The sequence below is a fragment of the Scleropages formosus genome, chromosome 22 (genome assembly GCF_900964775.1).
Source record: "Scleropages formosus chromosome 22, fSclFor1.1, whole genome shotgun sequence".
In the NCBI taxonomy this organism is placed as follows: Eukaryota; Metazoa; Chordata; class Actinopteri; order Osteoglossiformes; family Osteoglossidae; genus Scleropages; species Scleropages formosus.
This window is the reverse complement of record NC_041827.1, coordinates 22,416,993-22,440,610: the sequence shown is the minus strand read 5'-3', so window position 1 is coordinate 22,440,610 and position 23,618 is coordinate 22,416,993. Positions and strand designations below refer to the sequence as shown.

The 23,618-nt window shown below is 47.0% G+C and overlaps 1 protein-coding gene across 4 annotated transcripts in view; it reads right to left on the bottom strand.

Annotated features, from left to right (window-relative positions):
- The window catches only part of fhit (fragile histidine triad diadenosine triphosphatase), a 232,352-nt gene that overhangs the window by 18,114 nt on the left and 190,620 nt on the right, over positions 1-23,618 (bottom strand). For all 4 annotated transcript variants that reach the window (XM_018734149.2, XM_018734151.2, XM_018734152.2 and 1 more), the window contains one exon: positions 18,468-18,536. In XM_018734149.2, coding sequence (XP_018589665.1) covers positions 18,468-18,536 — 69 coding nt within the window. The remainder of the gene's footprint in view (positions 1-18,467; positions 18,537-23,618) is intronic.

Genomic DNA, 23,618 nt, shown 5'->3' with positions numbered 1-23,618 from the left:
CATTTGATTACTTCAGCTGACATGTCAACTTAACAACGCAATCATCGACACCTTTGAAGAGCCCGGCCCTCGTGGTACATTGCCAAGGCAATGCTGGGCACTTCCCATGAGGCGCTGCAAAGACGGTTCAAACGCACTGCTTCTGTTTCGCAGTGAGGAAGGTTGTGATACTGCAGTGTTCTGTCTTCGCCCTGTTGCCGGCATGGTGAGAGCGGTTCCGTGTTACCCGCAGATGCATGTAAGCGGCCGTACCGCGACGGTCCAGTCTGTCACAAAATTTATCAGGAGATGTGTGTTAAGAGAGATGTTTTGAGACTCTTTTTGAATACTGAATGGGATTCAGCAGCTCCGAGGGACAGAGGGAGCTCATTGCACCACATTGGAGCCAAAACCAAGAAGCTACCCCAAGTGCATAGCAGGACACACAACTCTTCCAAAGCAGCCAGAGTTGAGCATGTGCTTTTTTTCATACTCCGCACTCACCTCCCTGCGGACGAGCTCATCGGACGGTCCATGCAGCGCATTATTTGTAGAGATGTGAACAGACAGGCTCCATTAAAACTACTTTTGTTTGAAGGAGGTGCATCCAGAGTTGACTAGAAGCGTGACTTCACGCAGTGACGGTTTTATATTTGCGTTTCTTTTCAGCCCATCGCTCTTCCCGCACAGTAATAACAACACATTTTATTCATACGCGGCCTTCCAACATGGCAGGGAATCTTCGTCGGATTCCATTCACAAGGTGTTTGACCTCAGACACTTTCAACCCCTTGCTGCTGCCAAGCAGACAAACCAGCTTTGGATGTAGGCTTCACAACGCGGTTGGGTCACCGTGACTCAGCCCTGCACGGTAAAATACGGATCGATAGATTTTCTACGCCAAACACCGACGACCGAATCATACGCAGTACATTCTGGGGTCTTTTCTTGCGTTTCATTTCTAAATTTGTGCCACACCACATCATCCACATTATCGAGAAAGCGAGGCGCCGCACCGGTCCGCCCCGTCTTTTCCACGGCGAGCAGAAAGCGCCGTCACCCCGTGAAAAACACCGATCTCGAGCGAGAGCTGCCGTGACGTGTCTTGATGCGCTCGGAGGCGGAACTGCAGTCCCATTACTAAGCGCTATTGATTTCGTAGTGAGAATCAAACATGACCGAGGGCCCGATCTCTTTCTGTGAAACGCGGAGCCTCTGCATGTCCACTTCTCTTAATGCCCACTTATATCCATTACTAATGATTTGCTGAGTGCCTTAACTATCCCAGCGCCATCCTTCTCCAGCTCCGCTAGACGAGACCCTAATTTTGGAGCCAGCGCCATCGAAGACGAGAAGAGATCCCGCAAAAAGACGGACCGTGAACTAGTTATCGGTACTTCTGAGCGTACGGACATTCACGGGACGAGAAAATGATGGGCCGTCCATCCCGTTGGCCCTGAATCTTGACATCTGCTTCTCGTGCCATAAAAAAACGGAACAAATATTTCTGCCGATCAACACACGGCACTTTGGACAAGTGAGAATTATTCCCTTTGCTGCCTCTGTATCGAGTCCGTATACAGGGCTGTTTGAAAATAAGTGAACGCCATAGGGATGCTCATTACTCTTGTATAAAATACTAAAATAAACTTATAAATCTAAATGTTAAATGGGAAACTCAGAAAATGAAGAAATGACGATGATTTACACCGCTGACTCTACTCACCTACTTGGTTTATCCAGCTCAACTTGGGCTCCACTTATTTTTACACCATTTTTAAGTGTGTTTCTACTACACACGCGATTTCCTCTAGACAACATACGGAACTGATCGTTACACACCTGTTATGTCACGTGACAAACACCGATTCTCAGTAAATACCCACTTTGACGCGCAGGGTTCAAATACTTTAAAGTAGCGCTGTATATATTCAAAAAAGGAGAGACGACAAGGTGTGCGTGACGGAACCTTAACTATCGGCTCAGTTTCAGGGCTTCTGCTACGACCCGCTGCTGCCGTTCTGACAGCACACGGTTATCTTTCGGGCCGGATTATTGCCGATATTTTTGTCCTTTCCCACAAAGGCTCCTCGAACTCGGAGGCTGAAGGCAGGGGGACGTCTGACTTCATTAATAATGCACAGGACACAGCATAACCCTTGACTGTTTTTTTTTTAATTACACTTTTTAATGGATGATTAATTCTGTCATCTTGTGATAACAGCTCAAGATCTGATAGTGACTAATTAATATGCAAATTTGTGCGACTTTATTGGTAATAAGATTTTGTCCTCTTTGCTGCTGTCACCCTCTCTGTATATGTGTCTCCCAAAGATATAAGAAGTGTGATGAAAATCCCATCAGATATATGTTCTCTTTTGCCTCTTGAAAAATGTTTTTTGAAGGTCAATTTAACCTGCCACTCACTGTTATCTGGAAGGTAGTATATTAAATTTGTCAGAAAAGCAGCTTATTACTTTTCAGCTTTTCAATATGCGCTTTCGTGGAGCTCCTTCGTACTCGACGCTCTTCTTCCGTATTCTTCACAGGCGTTCGCAAACGATTACTGAAATAAGGAGGAAGAAATACTACCGGCAACAGTGTGTCTTCGCACAATACATCCTTATTGTCGGAAACGAGGCGCAAACCTTACATTAGAAATTAAACAAAACAGACTCGTCGCCTCCATCCAATTATTTGGTGAGCGACGGAGATATAAGAAGGTGAGGATCAAGCGAAATTGATTCATAAGTACGGTAAGACTTTGCTAGCGATATATTGCACAAGCGAGGCTTTACAATTCTCGCGTGGTTCCACATGATGAAAACGAAAGCTTCCCGTAGCCTTTGCGTGCTGGCGGAGCCGGCGTCCGGATCAAGCTGAGCCCGTGGCAGCTGGCACGTTGCGCCGGGGCCTTGAGCGGGAAGCGGACCCGGAGCGTGGCTGGACATCAGAGTGCCGTCGGTGGAAGTTAATTGGCACTGGCCGGAAACCAGATGAACATCCCCGACGCTCGGCCTCGGCCAGGTCCAGCTGGCAGGTGCTGAAGGGGACCGCGCCGGCTCTAAATACGCATCGCCGCAGGTGTCCGGCCCGGTTAGGACTGAGCCCGGCGAGCGCTTGGCGGGAACGTCGCTGGAACAGAACTGCGGCGATGGAGAGAACGGACGGACCGCTTTCCCGGAACCGCACGACATCCCTCCGCTTTCGCAGCCCTTCCGACGCCAAAGGATAGCGAACAGTGCGCCTCGCATCGCCGCAAAGCTCAAAGCCACATAAGAAATGGCAGCATATGGGAGCAGCAGGAAGCCGTGCAGCTCCGTTCGCCACCTTTGACTCGAAGGACCCAGGTTCGAATCCCGCCTCCTGCTCTTATACCCTTGATCAAGGTATTTAGCCTGAACCGACAGGGTAAAACTTACCCGGCTGTACAAAGTCGGGTAAATTAGAGCAAGCATTCCGTTAGCGACAGCTAAGCGAATAAATGTGAATATAAAATGTTTCAACTACTCAGCATCCTGAAGATTTTAAAAAGATTAGGACAATAGCAGGTTAAGAAAAAATCCACTGTTAAAAGTGAAAAATAAAAAAGCACCAGTTCAACAGCCTTAATTTAAAAATACGCTGCTGGATCTGAGGTTTTCGCAAGCATACTGTAGCTGTCAGGAGAGATAGGAGGCAGGATGTCTAATTAAACACTTGGACAGCTTCCTCGTGGATCTCCTTCCTCTTGGATGAGCCGCACGCACCGTAAACACATAGAGAGGCCCAAGGCCGAGGAGGCGCCGTCACGGGTGTCCGCAGCCGCGCAGAAAAGTAGTTCTGCGCATTCGCCAGCGTGCCCTTCGGAGCCGTCGGTTCGAGGAGGCCAACGCGTAAAACTCGGCGGCGGCGGCGGCGGCCGAATGCGCTCCGCGTCCGGCTCAAGGACTTTCGGGATCGGGAAATGGACGGCCTGCGATGAAGATAACGGCTCTTTGACTATTAAAGGTGGAAACTAATTGTGGCGCTCGTCCTCACAATTGCTCTCGCCTACCATTATCGGGGCGCCGATAAAAGGCTTTAACGCCTTGGCCCCCCTCCCCCGAGGCTTTATTAAAAGTGACCCGAAGAGAAAACCTCCGGGACGCTCGCCACCGCGGTTTAACTTCCTAATCGTCTTTAATGATGCCATTTCGGGGGCTAAGCAGCCCGGGCAATTATTTGGCGAGACTTTGCGGAGGATGCTCTTGCTCGGGAAAGAAAGAAAGGTTCGCCCTGACGCGGGGGCAACGGGCGGTGCGCTCTCCGCATCACCTTAACCGCTTTCGGAGTTCGATCGAAAGCGGCGGGGCGCTGCGGGGAACTCGGCCGACCCGCACGTACGCGAATGCCCGCCGCGACGCCACCCGCGGCCCTCGGCTCGAAATTAGGCGGCCGAGAAGCGCCGCGCTGGGCAGAAGGGATGTCAAAAGCCATGCGATTAAAACTCCCCCTTCTGTCGCATTACAATTTCCTCGTGAAAGGTGTTAAATTTAAGGGGAAGATTATTTTTTACCCCCCCTTCGAACTGCAGCTTTTTCATCTCAAGGACCTTCCCACGTAAGCGTTTTCCACGTATTTAAATGCACGAGCACTATGTCACGTTTTCAAAGGTACAAAAGTGCGCCGGGTCACCGGGGTCTGCAGCGCGTCCAACCGCCGGGCTGCGCGGCATCCGCTTACGAGCCTCTTCCGAAACACACTGCAGAGTGTAAGAGCACCTAATGCCGCCGCACTTTTTGACCAACTTTTTACACTTTTTAACGGGTCTGTGGAGTCGGGACACAAACCCATCGACACCGACTCCGGAAACCCAATAATTGCTTCTGACTCCACAGCGCTGCCCGAAAGCTGCACGTTCTTTTGGGGGTCGACGTATCCGGCGAATACAGGCCTAAACCTATAGCATACCTCTTATTTTCCGGGTTCGACATATACGCCGACTCAACATATGCGGTACATTTAGTCGGAGTCGGTACATTTTTACCGACTCCAGGAACCCAGCATTGCTTCCGACTCCAACTCCACGGCGCCGTTTTTAATCTCACTCACCCCTAGTCACTAGGACACTTTCTACACTTTTCGGAGTTTATGGGCTATAGACTTCATTTAACGGAAATGATACCGCCCGCGTGTGTGCGCGTGAGAGAGAGACAAAGAGAGAGACGTCCTCAATCTGCCATTTGATACTCTTTGCTCTTTATTGGAGTCTCGCGGAAAAATGTGAGCAGAACACGTAAAATTCAGTCAAAGCGGATGGATATAATGAATGTCACGTGTTCACGCTCGTGGTGCGGAAGACGTCGTGAAGCCGTAAGACGATCGGATGAGTATGAAAGGGTGTGAACGCACGAGGAAAGTTGCACACGTGTCACGTTAGACCAGGTCTCGCCTTCAGGGTTAAACTCTCGCCGCCCACACGCGGTAGACGGTTAATAAAAGCGAACACGCACACCTCCGAGTCCGAGCGTCTCCGAGACCCGCCGTGGCGACACCGCCGCTCCTGCGATCGCAGCGGTAGCCGGCGTTCCCGCAAGCCCCCTGTCCTGCAGCCGAACGCATTCGTTTCAGAGCGGTTGAAGTGCATTTGCATACGCGGCTTATAATGAAACCGCAGGAGTCCGGGAAGCCGCGTGAGAGAGAGGCGAACGGCTACGAAAGGGAATAACTGGTCGCTCCCCGCATCCCGTTCCGGCCCACCGTGGCCACTCTTCTAATTCCGGCCGGGAAATGCAGCGCGGTAAAAATACGGCTCCGCCAGCCCCCCCCAAATACATTTGCGCTGCAGAGACACGTTTAAAAAAAAAAGGCGCTATTTAAGTGTCCCCACATGAGCGCCGGAGCCCACAATCCCAGTAGAAATTAAAAGCAGACCAGGGGTGTTACCGCGCCGTGCGCTTCCCCGTGGACACGACGGACATCATCGCTTCGAAAGTTCACCGTGTTTCTAATAAAAAGTACAATAACCCACATAAAAGCAGGGGAATATAGAAAGAGAAAAAATGAAGAAATATTATATATCTACAAAGTATAATACATACAGACATTATATTTATAAACTCTCATTATTTATATGAAGGTAAACAATCATAGATATATAGACATTGTATATCTAAGTACAACATATGGAAAGTGTATTCAGAGTATATTTAGTCTACTCTGCAAACAAAGAGACGGAGAGACAAGCCGAGGACGACGTCGTGGACACAAATTCCCGGATGTCTCCGGTAGGGTTCCCTGCACCACTCGCTCTGCTCTGCTGTCATTGCGCGCTGATAAACACAGCTCAGTATTTCAGTATTTAACCTCCTGCCTTTACATTCCCTCAAGACTGACTGACGTCTAACGATGGTTTTCTGACATCACAATAAAATGAAATAAAAAAAAGACCGTTTTGCGGAACGAATACTGTCCACCTGCCAGCGTTCGTTTGCGTCCGCGTGATGTTTCTTTTGTGTTACTCGTCTTCCGTCAGCATGTCAAGTACTTCTGCAGGCCAACGCGAGACCGAATGTATGATTGAAAGGTGTGATTTTTAAAGATTCGGCTTCAATTGATTTACTTTTGTATTTTACCTATAATTTTCTACAGCGAATAGTGCTGGAAATTCACAGCTCCCGGGCTGTAGGTTCAGACGCGGATTTGAATCCAGCTCAGTGTGTCTAGTTTGTACGTTCTCCTCGTGTTCACATTGGTTTCCTCTAGGTGCTCTGGTTTCCTCCCACAGTCCAAACATGGGTGTTTCAACTGAACTGGTGACTTTACATAGCCCTTTGCGTGCGTGTGCGTGTGAGTGAATGACTGTGGTTGTGACAGTCCTGGAATACACTAGGTATCCCACGGAGATTGCACCCTGCCTCGCACCTATGCTTCTGGGATAGGCTCCAGACCCCCGTTACCCTGAAATGAACAAGCAGTTAGTGATCATCAGTGAATGAATGAATGAATGAATGAATGAACGAACAAATAAATGGCCATATATCTCAATGCCCTACTTTGAGTTTGTCTGCCTTTATGTTTCATATCCGGGTACAAGCAGCAGGATAAAAGTACCCGTGTGCGCAGTTTCACACGCTGTCTTATTTTCAGGTTTTAGGCACAAAGCCTGGAGATGAATTGCAAACCTTCGTTTTTATTGTTCATTAATCTATCTGCCTTTGTCTCCACAGCTGGATTTATGGGCCTCCAGCGAAATCCTACATCTGCACCACAAAGCCAGCGCGGGTTACCGAGAAACATCAGCACCTCTCTGATGCACCGAGCTGTCATCGGTGTGCAGGCATCCCAGATCCCAGCATGCCTTGCAACTGGCCTTCCACATGGCACATTTCGCGGGCTCTGCATGCGCACCCGCATCCGTTTGCGCGTCCACGGTGCGATGCCCCCTGCAGTTTTCACGGGGGGTCCTCTGCAGAGCAACTCCGCGAATTCGAGTCGCCGGAAACTTCCGGGCACAAGCTCCACGCCGAAAAGGCTCTTTAGTGCCGGGGGATCGGTAGCCGCCGCATTTCAAAGCAGCTCGGATAAGAGGCGTCCCCACCAGGAGAGTGCGGCTCTTTCCAGCTGTCAGGCGGCGCGTAGCAACTGGCCGGAAATAATAATAGAGCCCCTGCATGCGTGAGTGCGGAGGCGTTGCACCTTACACCTCTTATCGACGGCGCGTCTGCGGAAAGGCTCCAAAGAAACGAGGGACGAAGGCAGGAAGCCATTTTAGTCATTACCGCGTACAGATTGTTAGAGGTGGGATTTTTTTTCCCTTTTTTTAATGTTTTGCTGTTCATGCCAAACCGCGTGAAGCGACGTTAAAAGTTATGCGGCGCTCGCTGCACAATAGCACAGCTCCCCAAAGTCAGCGGGCAAATTCCGCGTGAAAGCTTCCCCGCCGCGCCGAACGCGGGCGAGCGCCACGAGCGACATCAGACGGCTTTCTCGAAAAAGCCACCGGCGTTTTTGTGCGTAAAAGTCTGAAGGTCTGTAAATAAAAGGAGGACGGAGCGCGAGCTTTCCTCTCAGGAAGCGCGCTCCCCGAGGAGGAGCGGGTCACAAGAAGGCGGGAAGAGGGACCCCGCGACGCTCTCCCGCCGATCCGCGCCGTGAGCGGGACGCCCCCGGCGCTCGACCCCGAGGCCCAAGCGTCTCGGTCGAAGCCGCGCCGCGGGGATGGACGGAGCTGCCCGACGTGGGCGATTTACTGCGCCGGAGGGTCTTTCTTCACGTGCGCCGCCGATTTGCGTCGGGAGACTAAGCGTGCGCGCGTCTCGTGTTTCAGCGAAGCGACTTGATGGCCTTTCCATATGCTCCGCTAAATTAGCTCAATGTGTTATGCAGGCATTTGAATAATTAACAGCTTCATCATCGGGCGAACGTTGTCAATACTGGATTATGGCAAACACATTCATAAACCTGACAAAGTCGAGCCCTTCGGGAGCCTTGCTGTGCCTCTAAATTGGCCGCCTTGTCTTCAAGAGCCGGGCAGATGGGAATCTGCGAGAGCCGTGGAGAACTGAGAAGTGAGAAGCTTTTAATGCACTTGGGGGGGGGGAAATACGGAGAAGAAGACTGATGTGTGTATTGGCCACTGGTATTAAGAAATCAATACTTAACTCATGGGCCCAGCTCCAAGTGGACCAGATTCGATTAAGTTTCATTCAAAAATTGTTAAAAGACTCATTGATTTTTACACTACTTTTTTTTTTCCTTCAATTTGTTGGAGAAAAGGAACAAACAAAAAAGCACAAAAATACAAAACAATGGAATTGTACAAGCTATTTCTGCTTATTTTCACTGCCAGTTTGCCCATCACGTTTATCAAATAAATGTCAATGTTCATACACCTTTGAGGACAGACAATTACTGCCAAGACCCTCACGGTATCTACATTGCACGGTTCATATTGAACATAAAGGCAAGTTACATATCACAGCTTTCAAACACTGTACTTACATTTAGTCACTCAGCAGATGCAGAACGGATTTTATTACGTTGACAGAAATGATGCGCAAGATTACGGAGCGCGAAGGGGTTCAGGAGAGAAGTGGGTCCAAAAGAGATGTGTTTTGAGACCGTTCCTGGATGTTGAATGAAAGGGATTCAGCCGCTCTGAGGGACAGAGGGCGATAACTGTACCTCACTGGAGACAAAACTCAGAAACTTCAGACGTCAGGGTCCTGAGTGGGAGACCACCAAGCAGCCATTTAACTCGTAAGAAATTTCAGAGTGAACATTTGGGGTCCCTACGAGCTACACTGTACTCACACTCTTATAAAAATCTTATATGTTTTAAGCTCACCAGATGCCCTAATACACACACACACTTTCTGAACCGCTTGTCCCATACGGGGTCGCGGGGAACCGGAGCCTAACCCGGCAACACAGGGCGTAAGGCCGGAGGGGGAGGGGACACACCCAGGACGGGACGCCAGTCCATCGCAAGGCACCCCAAGCAGGGACTCGAACCCCAGACCCACCGGAAAGCAGGACCCGGTCCAACGCACTGCGCCGCCGCGCCACCAGACCCCCCTTTAATATACGAAATCATTTCCTGAGAAGAGTGGCTGACGTACTCAGCCACCCTGCACAGATCGCCCGCCACACGAAGAAGCCCGTCGGTCCTCGTCTTCTCCCTCAGGAAGCGGCAGGATCGAGGTCCCGGTTGCACCGCGAGGCGATGAGTGTTTTTCCGCACAAAGGAACTGCGAGATGGGTTCTTTATCTCCCTAATTTATCCGCATTTTGGCTGGGGAACTCATACTGGCTCCCATGAAGAATGACAAATTTTGCCTCCCTGATAAAAACGTTAACTAGGTAAGTGTCGGCGAGATGGATCGCGGACTGTCGCGCCAGGCAGGAACATGAGGATACATTGATATTTCTCATTACATTTCCTGCTGCCGCTATGCTCACTAATAACACTGCCACAGAGTGGATAATCAATCACGCACAAACAACAACTGGGCATGGCGCTGGAATATGATAGGTCTGTCTCCGTATCTGCGCCCTTACGCTGGAGAACAATTGATAAAGATCTAATGAACAACGATATCAAATGGCATCGGGTTGCAGAGGCCCAGAGAGAAGCCTTAAATTTCACAGCAGTGATATGTCAGCGTGCAGTAGGACCCCAGCAAAATGGAATTGGAACCAAAGACGGCGTATTGATTGAGCAGGTAGATACCGAAAGGAGAGAGAAAACGGAATAAGGAAAATTCCCTCGTCGCCCCCGGAGGCTCCGCTGCCATAAGCAAGAAACTCCAGTAATAATTTGTTACGTTTTATGCACAAAAGTAATTAATTCCATCAATTAGCGTTTCATCAGCATTCCTCTTTCTCCATTACTGAAACTCACAACATTTCTTCAGCACTTTGTAAACTAACCCTAACCCTTTTAGCTGTGTGTGTGTGTGTGTGTGTGTGGGGGGGGTGATCGTGGTTCCAGTAGTTTCTGTACAGAAATATTATCAAGGGGACAAGTGTTTATTTATGGTTGCAATACTCATTAAAAAATAAATAAGGCACTCACCACAACTGGATGGTGTTTCCATGGTAATTTATATCTACCGGTCCCGGACAGCCCATAGGATCCTGAAATAGTGACTCCACTTGAGAAACTGGGGTAGGTGTGGTGAAAAAGAACTCAAAAGTAGGATTAAAAAATACCCCCTATATTGTGAGCTCAGGAAACAGATAAGTGTGGTGTCCTGTGTCGTCGTCGTCATTATTATTATTATTGCTGTTGCTGCTGTTCTTTTTGATGTCTGAAGCCAAATGACACGATGAGACTATCGGCGAAGCACATTAAACATCGAAATGACACAATTTGGAAACGCGCTCGGCTTTTAAACGCGACTACGAGCGTGTTGCGTTTCCGGGACACGAGCGAGAAGCGCGCAAACGGACACCCGGCCTCACAGCAACAAAGCCCTGCAGAGCAGCGCATCCCGTTTAAACCCTGCTGTTGTCATGGACACCCCGACCAAACGGGTTTCGGGGATGATTTTGCGGTCGAAAACGGATTCGGCCGACGTTCGCGTTTACGCGAGGATCACGGTTCCTCGGGCACGCGCCGACCTGCCGGGACCTCTCCTGCTAACAAGGCGAAGCGGAATTATTCCACACTGAATGCCTGAGGTCAGCGTGTTTCTGCAAAACGGTCGGCGTCCACAGGTGCGGCGGCAGGGAGCGCCCGCTCACCTCTCCCACAATGGCTCCCCGTGTTAAGGCAAACAGCGGTGACCTCGAGAAGTGACCTCTTGAGGCCCATCTTTGTACTTCACCTGATGTTGCGCAGGAAGACAAACTCGGAGAGGAGCGTTCGTCAGCATCCCTGCTGCTGTTCAGCTCAGCGCCAACAACGGAATTATTAACCGAAAGCACATTTCGGTTTGACTCGCTTGCCGGGTTCGTCTTTTCTCAAACGCGGTCTTCGCAGCATTCGCTGCGCTCTTCTGTACCGTTAATCACTAATAATAAGATGGAGCACCGAAGATGGGCCGGACATTGTGGCTCTGGACCGTCACGACCCTGACCAGGACCACTGGTTAATGAAAATGGCGATGGATGGATGGATGGATGGATGGATGGATGATGTAACTACGACTGTTTTAAAAAAACCAAAAAAACCAGAAGTGCTTTCAGCAGTTGTGTGCACCAACCAAGTAAATAATATAATAAACCGTTTCTTCTAAATTTTGGCTTTTGTTTGAGAAACCAAAAACATTTTTAATCAATGCAGGCTGTTGCTTTTGTAAATTTGAAAAAAAAAAAAAAACACTGTTCACTTTCAAGCACCGGGTTTCAAGCACACGCATGTCAAATTAAGCGCACCATTTGAGCCCTCTGAAAGCAGCTCCCTGTTTTGTTTGGACGAAAAGAGGTGAAAGGAAAAAAAATAACAAGAGCTAAGTGGAGAAAATAACATTATTAGGACTCATAATCATGAGCTGACATTGTTCTCGCTAACAAGCACGGCAGCCCGTAATTGAGTTCCCACTGATCTCAAGGCAGCTGAGAGCAAAGAAAATCAGCTCTGGCAGCATCTCTCTGCTTTTCCCTAATTAAATAGCCATAAAGTGAGATCTCTCATTCCAAGAAGCTCAGCTTGGGTCCTCCGTCCAGGCATTCTTAGCAGGAGTGAAGAGGAGCTGGTTTATTTATTTATTTATTTTTTTTTTTTTTTAATTTCCTCCCTCTGTGTGCGATGGAGCTGGGGGAGGGCGGTGGGCTTCATTATTTACTGCAGGAAGGTGCCACCGGTACCCCTACTTCCACCAAGATGAAATGCTTCATTGCTGCAGCTTTGAAACGTTCCTGGACACGGCGCTTGTAACGTCTCCGTTGCAATTCCCTTCATTAACGTCGGGCAGCGACCGCAAATGCGCGGCTCCCGCCGGACTCGCCGAACGCAACGTGCTGACGCCTTGTGACGGACTTAACCCTCGGCTCGCGTTCCGGACACATTCTATTTTCGGTGCTTCCCTCCAAAATCGGGCGACCCATCGCAGCCGTTTAAAGCAGCTATGACACTTAACGCGATCGTGAACTCCGTAACGTGGCATTTCATACTCTGCTCTTTATTGTGGCCTCACCCCCTTATTGCTGGTCCGGCCTCATCTGAGCGCGGAAATCCGGCGCGCAAAATATGAACAAAACGCGCGAAATTCAATGGAACTGCTCATCATTCATTTCCTGCGTTCAGATGCCTGGTGTGGAGGATGTCATGAAGCCTCAGACGAAGAAAAGCGTACGATGATAGAATACTCTGATGACAGAACACTTATGCAGTATATAGACATATTTATAACAGAGTGGCACAATAAAAGAAGTTGTATTGACAATAAAAAGTGCAAATGGCTGAGACTGGACCAGAACGCAACCCGAGGGTTACTCTCTACGTGCTGCACCGTAACGTATTGCGCAAGGTGTCTTTTTTCGGCTCGGACCACGTTTGAGCAGCTACTGCAAGAGGACGACACCGTCTAGACTCGCACGCGTCAGTTCGTTAACCGTCCCGAGAAGCGGCTTAAGAAACGCGTGCTTTCCGGGTCTAAAACTCTTTTGTGCCGAGGAGCGGCTGTGACAGTGATAAAATTGCACCGGATGAATGCCAGCTGTGATTCTGTACATTTTTCGCTGGCTTATTAAAAGGTCAGAACACTTAAGTTTGAAAACCCCTGACCTTTACAGACTGTAATGAATGGGACCTTTCGAGATTGCTGGTGAGGTGAGCAAAAGCGATACGTTCATGCCGGAAAGTGGGCGCGCTCCGTTTGCCGTTGCCCTCGGCGCGCCGGAGCGCAGGCCACCCGGACCCTGTGGGACCGCTGCTTGCCCTTCGAAATCTTCAGTATATGGGGGGGGGTGGGGGGGTGGGGAAACCTTGGCTATTTCGCCTCCCCTGGGGGGTGGGTTTGGATTTGGGTTTGAATCCAGATTACTCTCCGTGGAGTTTGCACGTTCTCCCCATGCTTACGTGTTTCCTCCAGGTGCTCTGGTTTCCTCACACAGTCCAAAGACGTGTGTTTCACTTGGACTGATAACTCTGAATTGGCCATAGTGCGCGCGTGCGTGTGTGTGTGGTGGTCTGGCGTACAAACAAGCGAATGATTGCAGCGAGTTGAGTGTAGCCTATCTACATTTACATTTACAATTATTCATTTACTGGACCCTTTTCTCAAAAGCAACGTTCAGACTGAGTCACCTTGAATGAAGTGTCACCTAAATCGTAGTAATAGTCACTACTTAGTAATCACTGGAGAAAAATGCCTCCTAAATGAATAAATGTAAATTCACTATGAATGCATTTCCTATACGGACATCGCACCATACGAACACAAGGTGTTTCCAAGGGCAGTTAAAAAAAAAAATTTTAAAAAAATCACGATCAGAGAATTGTCATTAAATATTTCCATCTTTTGGTTGTCCTCTGTTCAGGTGTTTCCTGTTTCCCAATACGTATGTGACCTTTACATAAAGACGGGGTCATTATGTCTACGCTGCATACACACCTGAGCCAAATCAACAAGTGTCACCTGCCACAATGACACCCTGCACCCGCCACACCTGGTGTAAATATTGCACCGAGGCGACCGCCTTACAGCAACGAGAGAATAAATCTGACTGGAACAGCAGCAAACCATGAATACTGAGCACAAATGACCTCATAACTCACAAACTGTAAAATGTGCTGAATGTCACAAGTTGGATGTGAGGAAGACAGGCTGCTAACCTCTTTAACATTCACTGAGTGCGCTTCTGGCTCGGCGCCCGAGACGCTCGCTGCTCAGGGCCTTCGCAAGAGCGCCACGATGTTCAGCTGCGTTCGGCACGAGGTCGCGAGGTACAAACCCAGCCACTGAGCACGAACACGTCCTCTGCGCTCCCCGTATCTCAGGAAAAGTGTTTTGCGCTGGAACGTTTACTGCGACGATCGCATGTACACCTTCATTTAGAGCAACTTACAACGATACAGTAAGTAATGCTTGATCCATCATCGCACCAGGGTAATTTTTACCGCACTGGTCCAGGGTAAGTACCGTGATCGAGAGCATTACGGCAGACGTAGGATTCGTCCCCGTGTTCATTCATTGCAAAGCGACAGCTCTAAATGCTGCATCACCTGCACAGACACATTTTGGCTTTTTTTCATTCTAGGTTTTTTTTTACTTTTTTAAATTGAAAGTGGTTTTCTGCTGCTCAGGTACAGTCATGACTTATGGAAGCCTTTAAGCCAGAAGTGGTATTAGATTTTCTTATTTTCCACAAGCATTTCTCGATATTCATTTCAGCAAGGAGTCAAGAATTTTGTTTCCATCCCCCCCCCCCCCCCCCCCACCCCTATTTGACTTTGCTTTTTATTTCCACTCCCCTGGAAATAAAGAACTTATGCTTTACTCTCTATTGATCTATACCTTCACATTTTCAGGGTAATTGTGTTTGCCCCTTTCCGATTTGTTCTCTTATCGAGAATTTTTGACACTGAATGTTTTCAGGTCTTCAGCCAAAATCTAATATTTCAAAAAGGGCACCTGAGCGAACAAATAACACATTATCCACCATGTCGCCCAACACCAAATGGCACTGCATGACAAACTAATTGACCCCCTAATCTTCAAAAGGTTTGTATTATTCAACATCAGTCATATACATCACCGTGGAACAATTTTGGCCCGCTCTCCCTTAAAGAACTGCTTTAATTCAGAAACACTAGTAGGTTCTTGAGCATGAACTGCCTCTTTTAGGTCCTGCTACAGAATCTCTACTCAACTCAGGCCTGGACTTTGACTCGGCCACTCTAAAACTTTAATTTACAGGTAGCTTCTTTTCAGCCATTCTGCCTTGGACCTGCATTTATGGTATTGACCATTGTTTTGCTGTTTAACCTATCTACACTTTGTCAGTTTACAAATGAATGACCTGACATTTAAAAAAAAATCTGAGAGACAACAGAATTCATGGTTCCGTCACTTACGGAAAGTCATCCAGGTCATGAGGTAGAAAAGCACCCCAGAACATTACACTACCACCACCATGTTTGACTGGGTGTATAGCATTCTTACGATGGAATGCTATGTTTGCTTTAAGTCAGACATAATGGTATCCAAGTCATCCAAAAAGTTCCACTTTTGGCCCATCTGTTCGCAGAATATTCAGCTTCAATAACTTTCAGAAAAGAAGGAAACCAGGAAGGGAGCAAATACTCTTTTACTGCACTGTATGAGTGTGACATAAAGCAACTATTCAGTGAAATTTTCATGCCTGTCAAACTTTCTCCATTTTAACCAGGAACAAGTCAGTTCCACTGTTGTGTATATTAAGACAGAAAGGGAAGAACTGTTTGTCAAAACAGTTTTATGCACTGAAGTATATTTAACAAGCATTGCTGTCGTTGACACATTGTCAGGCCAAGTTGTTTGAGGAAGATGTGTATCTAGGGACACAGTGGCGCGGCAGGTAAAACTGGTGCCATCCCATCACAGCTCCTGAGCTGCTCAGTGGGGATGGGGTTTGAGTCCAGCTTGGAGTGCATGCAGACTGCATATTTCTCTCTGTGTTTGCACACACCCCCTCAAGCATGGCCCTCCATGGAACAAGGAATTGGGAAACCACTCCCGTTCCTCACTTGCTTTGATATCAATACATGGGGTCGCTATGAGTTAGCCATATGACACATATATAACAGGATGTAAGAAAAAAAGATATGACAGTATGGAGCCCAGAAGGAGAGACCATATCGTTCTCAGCACTAGACCTACACTAACCTCTGAGTTTACATCTATCTAAAAGCAGGAAACCAGCATAAACTGTGATCAGTGACTTTGCCACTGCCAAAATGGCAGAGAAATAGCACATCGCACAAAGCAAACAATAAACTGACAGCACGGACATCCCACAGGGACAGCGGAGGTGCATTAAGGTACATTAATGTCACGTTTGAACGGGGACTCGTGCGGTCGGGCCACGGAGGGTGCCTGTTTTGAACAGAGGTTATGTCACTCACACCAGATTGGCTGTGACGTTAGCTGACCGTGAGCACCGTGGAGGCGTGCAGGTCTCAGAATCGCCGCTTACCTGTCTGCGCAGCTCCCAGTTGCCAAGTAACAAGAACGCCAGTTGTGGAGGTGCAAAGAAGAGTATGGCTGTTTGAACCATATTCATACCTCATATTAGGGTGTTAGGGATGAGCAGGAATGACGGTGATAAGGCCAGCAGGTACAGTAGCAGTTACACCTGCTGTCTTTTGGATCCAACCTTCTGCTGTAGTACCATTGATCAAGGTACTTACCCTGAACCGATACAGTACAATTACCCATATATACAAAAGGGTAAATCACAGTAAGCAGCATAACAATGTATGACAGAGAAAAAGAATGTATCTCACAGAGGATGTGCCAAACTAGGACACTAATTTACGGTAATATTTTGGCCTTGATCAATTTCCTACACAAGATGGTGTGAAAATCACCACTGTGTGTGTGAGCCAAGCATAGAGACACACACACACACAGGCTTAAACCGGTTGACCCAAGCAGGGTCACGGTGAACCGGAGTCTAACCCAGCAACACAGTGCGCAAGGCTGAAGGGGGAGGGGACGCACCCAGGACGGGACGCCAGTCCGTCGCAAGGCACCCCCAGTGGGACTCGAACCCCAGACCCACCAGAGAGTGGGACCTGGCCAAACCCACCGTGCCACCGCAGCCCCGTTAGACATACACATATACTGCATATTTCAAGGTCTCCTCACATTCACACCTCTGCGGCAAGTTGTGTGAAAACAAAACAGAGCAGCCTCCATGCGATCCATTACAACTAGAGACAAGCGGAAGTCTTTCACATTAGTAACTGCACTCAAAGAGAGAAGGACGAAACAAGCAAGCATAATAAACTGTCACTTTTCTCAAGGTGACACTGCAAAATAATTGGAAATGATGTGCTGCGCATGAGAAAAAGTACAAAAAGTGCACCGAGGGCCACGTTTCACGTGGAACGCTGTCACGAAAGCGCGGGCTCTTCGTGATCCAACAGAGAGCGCGGAGCAACGTGGTGCTCTTCCACATATTGTATATATGATGACACTTTCTCCAGCGCGCCCTTCCCAGCACAAGACAGAGGTCTGACCGTGACGCTGCTGTTGTCAGGAAAGATGGCGCAATGATCGAGAAAACCATTAACAAAACGTTCAGGCAATTAGCACAACTCACACTTCATTGTGTCGGGGACAAAAATCTAAGAGTTCAACTGTCCATTAACACTCTCTCTCTCTCTCTCCCTCCCTCCCTCCCTCCCCAGCCTACCTTCAAGATGATGACTTTGGGAAAGTGCTCATAGTTTCATGTCTATTCAAAATGCAGACGCAACAAAGAAAATGTGGAGACCGCACATCATGCTCTTCATTGATAATATACCCAAAAAAACATCCCTGTTGAAAAAAATGTATGTGTCTGGTTCGTTATAACACCAGTAGGCCCATTGCCTGCGGACAACAATCAATGACTATGTGCATCAAGAAAAAATTTCTCAAAGATAAATGCAACTACTGGAAATGAAATGGCACAAAAACATACATGTCAGAGCTGCTCACATAATAACATGTATGATCATATGTAAATGTAAGACAAACACATTTATATTCTCCTGCAGGGGCTACCATGTTGATTCAGCCTGTTTTTTTGTATGTTCTTCAGGGATCCATAAGCAAGCTCCTATTTAGGAGATGTTATTATATGAATATAAAATACAAGCTTTGGTCAATTATTTTCTTACCGGTGAGCCTGTTTGCTTATTGATTCAAACCGCCACGATATATTGCAAAAAAAAAAAAAAGAACAAACATAATTAATGTGCAATTTGTCGGTCAACATCCAGCTCTCCCCCTCTGCTTTCGCACCGTGTTTAATAATGTAATCACACACAGTTCCTTTGTAGGGACAGGATAAATAAAGTATAAACAGATAGAAAATACCAACGGTACCTCATCATAGATGCTATCATTTCTCTCAAAGTCTCCGGCTTTTCTTGGAAGGACATGGACGTGCACGTGCTGAAAGTAAACAAGACCACAAATAATTGGTTTTCCTGGAAACTGATGACTCTTCTTTGTCCAGCAACAGTAAATTGTGCTATAAACAAAAGGAAATAACAATAAAATCATATTTCCATCCATCCATTTTCAATAAGCATTTGTCCTGATCAGGGTCACAGTAGTCTACAACTTATCCCGGAATCACTGGACACAAAGGGGAGGGTAGCATACCCTGTATGGGATTAAAACCATATTTGGTTCCTACTTGGGGGGTGCGGTGGCGCAGTGGGTTGGACCAGGTCCTGCTCTCCCGTGGGTCTGGGGTTCGAGTCCCGCTTGGGGTGCCTTGTGACGGACTCGCGTCCCGTCCTGGGTGCGTCCCCTCCCCCTACGGCCTTATGCCCTGAGTTGCTGGGTTAGGCTCCGGTTCCCCGTGACCCCATACGAGACAAGCGGTTCAGCAAGTGTGTGTGTGTGTGTGTGTGTGTGTGGTTCCTACTTTGCTTCCCCAAGGAGTAAATGGATGGGAATGGAACTTTATGAATCTTTGCAGAGAATTTCAAGCTCACAGCAAGTGAACACGACATGTAATGACACGTAAGAAGGTGCACATAACACATGAGGTAACAGAGTTATACCTAAACAAAAGAGACAATTAATAATTTTATTTATAGGAGACAAAGTGCAGCGACTCTAAGGTCTCAAGGCACTTTCCTGTTTTTGTGTGTTGAGGGGTTAACAGGCCAGAGGCATTATAGAGCATTATGGAGACCAATGGCTCTTGGCAAGAAGGACACCAAAAGTGTCTCTTTGCAAACCGTAGTGAATGATCTAGTGGCTAAAGGAGCTCCTGGTGATCACTTCGTGAAGTCGATGTGAGCCGGTGTCAATAACGGACTCTAACTTCGTCCCCGTCCTGGTCTCTGCCGCTGCCTCGAGAGCCGGGAGTCAGAACCGGGACAGGATGTGCTTTCTTTACAAGAAGTTCGGTCTGGGAGTCTAATCAGATGACAAATAAGGTGTAACAGAAATGAAAAGGGTTAGCTTTGTGGTTAGAGCTGCTGTTTTGGCTTTAGGAACACGGGTTCGAATCCCACATCCTACTGTAGTAACCTCGATAAAGGTTTTCACCCTGAAGCGATACCTTAAAAATTATCCCTGTATAAATGGGTAAATAACTTCAGGTAGCTTAACACTGTACATCACCATGAGGAAAAGTGTTAAACAAATAAATGAAATTAATGACAGCAAAAAGAGGAATGTATTTTTACATATCTCACTGATATTTTATGCATTTGCTTGTACAATACATAACAATCAATTGTTGCATATAGAACTATGCTGTGTCACTGTAATAACTACCACTTGTACTGAACTCTTAAATTAGGGTTTGCTTATGTACTATACTGCTTACATTTACTCATTTAGCAGACACTTTTCTCCAAAGCGACTTCCAATGAACACTATGTAGTAGTATTTAGCCACTCACCTTATTCACCAAGGTGACTTGCGCTGCTAGATACGCTTCTTACAAAGGGTAACTCATCTACACTAGTGAAACACTGAAACACATTCTCTCTCAAACACATACAAAGAATAATTTAGCGTCACCAATGCACTTGAAAGCATGTCCTTGTCCGTGAGAGGAAACCAGAGCACCTGTAGGAAGTCTGTGCAGAGATGGGGAGGACATGCAAATGCCACATAGACTGAGCTGGTATCAAACCCATGACATCTCGCACCACCCAGCTATCCGCAACCAAAGGGTTTCTGTTGCTGCTACCCAGGCCTGTGTGGTAATTAGGATGTATTTTGGCCCATTCCTCTGTGCAAAACTATTTCAGTTGATGTATGTTTTGGCATGTCTTGTTTGAAGAGCCTATTTCAGAAAACACCACATCATTTCAGTGCGACTGTGGTCAGGAATCTCTCCCCGGCATCTAAAATTCTGAATTTCTCCTTTTAAACACTGTTGTTGCTTTCCTCCTGTGTTTCCGATCACTGTCATAGTTCATGACTCAACTTGTTTCGTGTTTTAGATCACCGATATCAAATCAGATCAGATATTTACATCACCTTGACATTCAATTCCAGAATTTCCTTACAGAGCTTGAAATTTACTGGTCCCACAGTGATCTGAAGCCCTCCAGGGCCTGAGGCAGCAAAACAGCCCCATGACATTACACTCCCTCCACCGCACTTCACGGGTTTTGGTTTCCATATGCAGTGTCTTATTTTCTCCAAGCAAAAAACTATGCACAACATTCAACTTTTATCTCATCTTCACACATAAAATTGTCTCTACAGTCGTGTGGAACATCCAGGTGCTCTCAATTAAACTTTAAATATGCGACATTGTCATTTTTCGAAGAGCAGTGGTTTCCTTCATGGTAACCTCATATGAACACCACTCAGTGACTGTAATATTTGACTTCGATTATCCTCTTATCAAGATGTCATTGCCCTAGGGGTTCACATACTTTTTCCATCAATGACCTTGATTTTCTAAACCATCTATCTACACACCACAAGGCACTGAAGTTGGCCGGAGGGAAGCTTTTCCTCTGTTTATCAGTTTCAGGAGGAATCAGTGGGAGCAGAGAGCACGTGTCAGCAGAATAGCCATGAATGGGACACAATGGAAGGGAAAGGCGCCTGTTAAATATTTGCAATGTGAAGAGCTCCCTTTCCCTCCAACTCCATTGCCATTAAAACACATCTCACAACATCACAGTCAGCTATTGTAGCCCATGTCAGCGCTGCGGCAGCGGCAGCCTACAACAATTTGTGTAGCCTCTGTAAGCGGAAACAATAGTAGATGGGAAGAGGAAGACTGCACTGTCAGGGCAATTCATATTTCAAAATCATCCCACAAAGGAGACTTTGTTCTTTTCAATTCTCTTCATGTTTTTTTTTTTTTTTCCTGACTTCTTAGTCCTTGTTAAATCATTATAATTTAGTGTGTTCCTGGTTTTATATATATTTTCCCCAGCATATAGTACTCATGTAACTACAAGGCCCTGCCCTTCAGAACAATTTGATTAAGTATTAAAAATGATGCACAGAGGCAAAATATACAAAATATAGTCTATTTCTGAATCACTCTTAAACATTAATATAAAATAGGAAGCCTTCATAATACATTTAAACAGCAGTTGTGGAGCACAAAAATATCATACGAAGAGCCCATTTTAAACAACAAATTAGTCAGTTCAATAAATATTGAGGCATTTCATTTATGCAAGAAAAACACTTAGCGGCATCAGCTTTACGGGACCGAGAGAACAGTTTTCCCCCTGCTTCTCTCTCGGTAAGAATTTAATGACAATATGCCAGTTCACATCTGCCAGCTGTCAGGAATATTTAATAAGTGCAGTACGTGTAAGGTATTACACACTCTGTGCATATGGCACCGGACACTAAATTAATTCCCCCGTATCGCACCTTATGGCCACTGGCAGCTCATGAATGTAACATACTCTGATTTTTAACACCCACTATTTCAGCAATGATGACTTTGTGGTTTGACAAAAATAGCTTAATTAAGTTATCACTCCTGATAAGTAGATAATGACCGAAACTCTGAGCCTATCGTGATCTTAAATATGCAGGTAAAATGAAGCAGCATCATTCGCCTGCATGCATATGAGATTCACACATAATGTGTGTTCATTGTAGCACGATAGCAAAATTATCTTGTACCACAATGGAAGCAAGTCAAAGGCCGTATTTTCCAATGTGACGCCCAGGATATGAAGCACCAACACATTATAGCGTGTATTTACGGAACTGTTTGCTTCCAAAATGCCCACTGCTAAAATGTTCACTCTCAGCTTAGACGGTTTTTAAAATGAGCACCACTGAGTTCTAATATCTCGCATTATGCAGTTACACAATAAAGTGTGCAGGTTAACTCAGTTTAATTGATACAAAGATGGTGCAGCATGTTTTGAAGAATCGTCTTCGTTACAAAGTACAGTCAATATAGGGAGCTATTTAGCATAATGTGTGCATAATTAAATCTGCCTCCCTTGAGAAAATGTAGGAGGGAAAACAGTGATATATAATTCACTGAGGTGAAATCCAATCCAAAGCAGCGCCCAGGAAGGTGACGGAGAGCACTTAATTGCAGGCGAGTCGAGAGGTAAACTTGGAGACTATCGGTCTTCACGTAAAGGTCATTTTTCTTTGTGCCGGATGGCAGACGGGCCGCGCGGCACACGTGGAATGCCGATTCCGGTGCCGTTTCACTCCGGCGCTCGACTCGAGGAGGACGGCAGCTAGCGTGGGGGCGAAGGACACCCGAAGGTTGCTAGTTCCGGTCCCGGCGGAAACGTCCCCCGCTTGATGGATCTGACCTGAACTGTCCCGGCAGAACGGCCAGCTGAACAAATGGGTGACACCGGAAGCTGTTTGGGACGTTTATTCACAACCAGCCACTGCCCGCCCACTTCAGGGTCACGGTGGTCCGGATACTCTCCGGGAAACATAGGTTGTAAGGTCTTGCTATTATTGCTATTATTATGCTGCAGGTGTGGCCTAATCCAGTTCAGACCTCATCTGCAACTGTTTCTGGATCAGTCCGGCATTTGAATCGGACGGGAATACCGTCACATTAAGACATAACGGTAGCATCTGAAGTCGTTTCAAACTCAAAAGAAAAATTTTGGAGGTGTGGCCTTTAATTAAGGTAGTTTAAGACCAATCAGCTTTCAGCTGTTCTGTACAAAGTTATAAGTGAAACGTAACGTAAAGTTTCACCACGAAGACGTCGCTGGAAAACAAAATAGACTATAACAATTACACAACTACGACTATATTGATGAGCTGCATTCAGAAATGTTGCGCGGTAACTGTGAAGGTAAGCAGCCCTGTCACCGCCAACGTCAGGCGGGCTCCCAGGTCACTTCAGGTCACAAAGTCCCCAAATAAAGTGTACGACCGGGAGAACTGGACGCCCGACTGGTCCCTGAACCCCAATCACCTGGAATTTTCAAAGACACATTTTGGGTTGTGTTTTGTTTCTAAATTAACTTCACGATTGTTACTGGCTTAACTGCCTCAACACATGAGAACATAATCTTCGGTCATAATTGATCG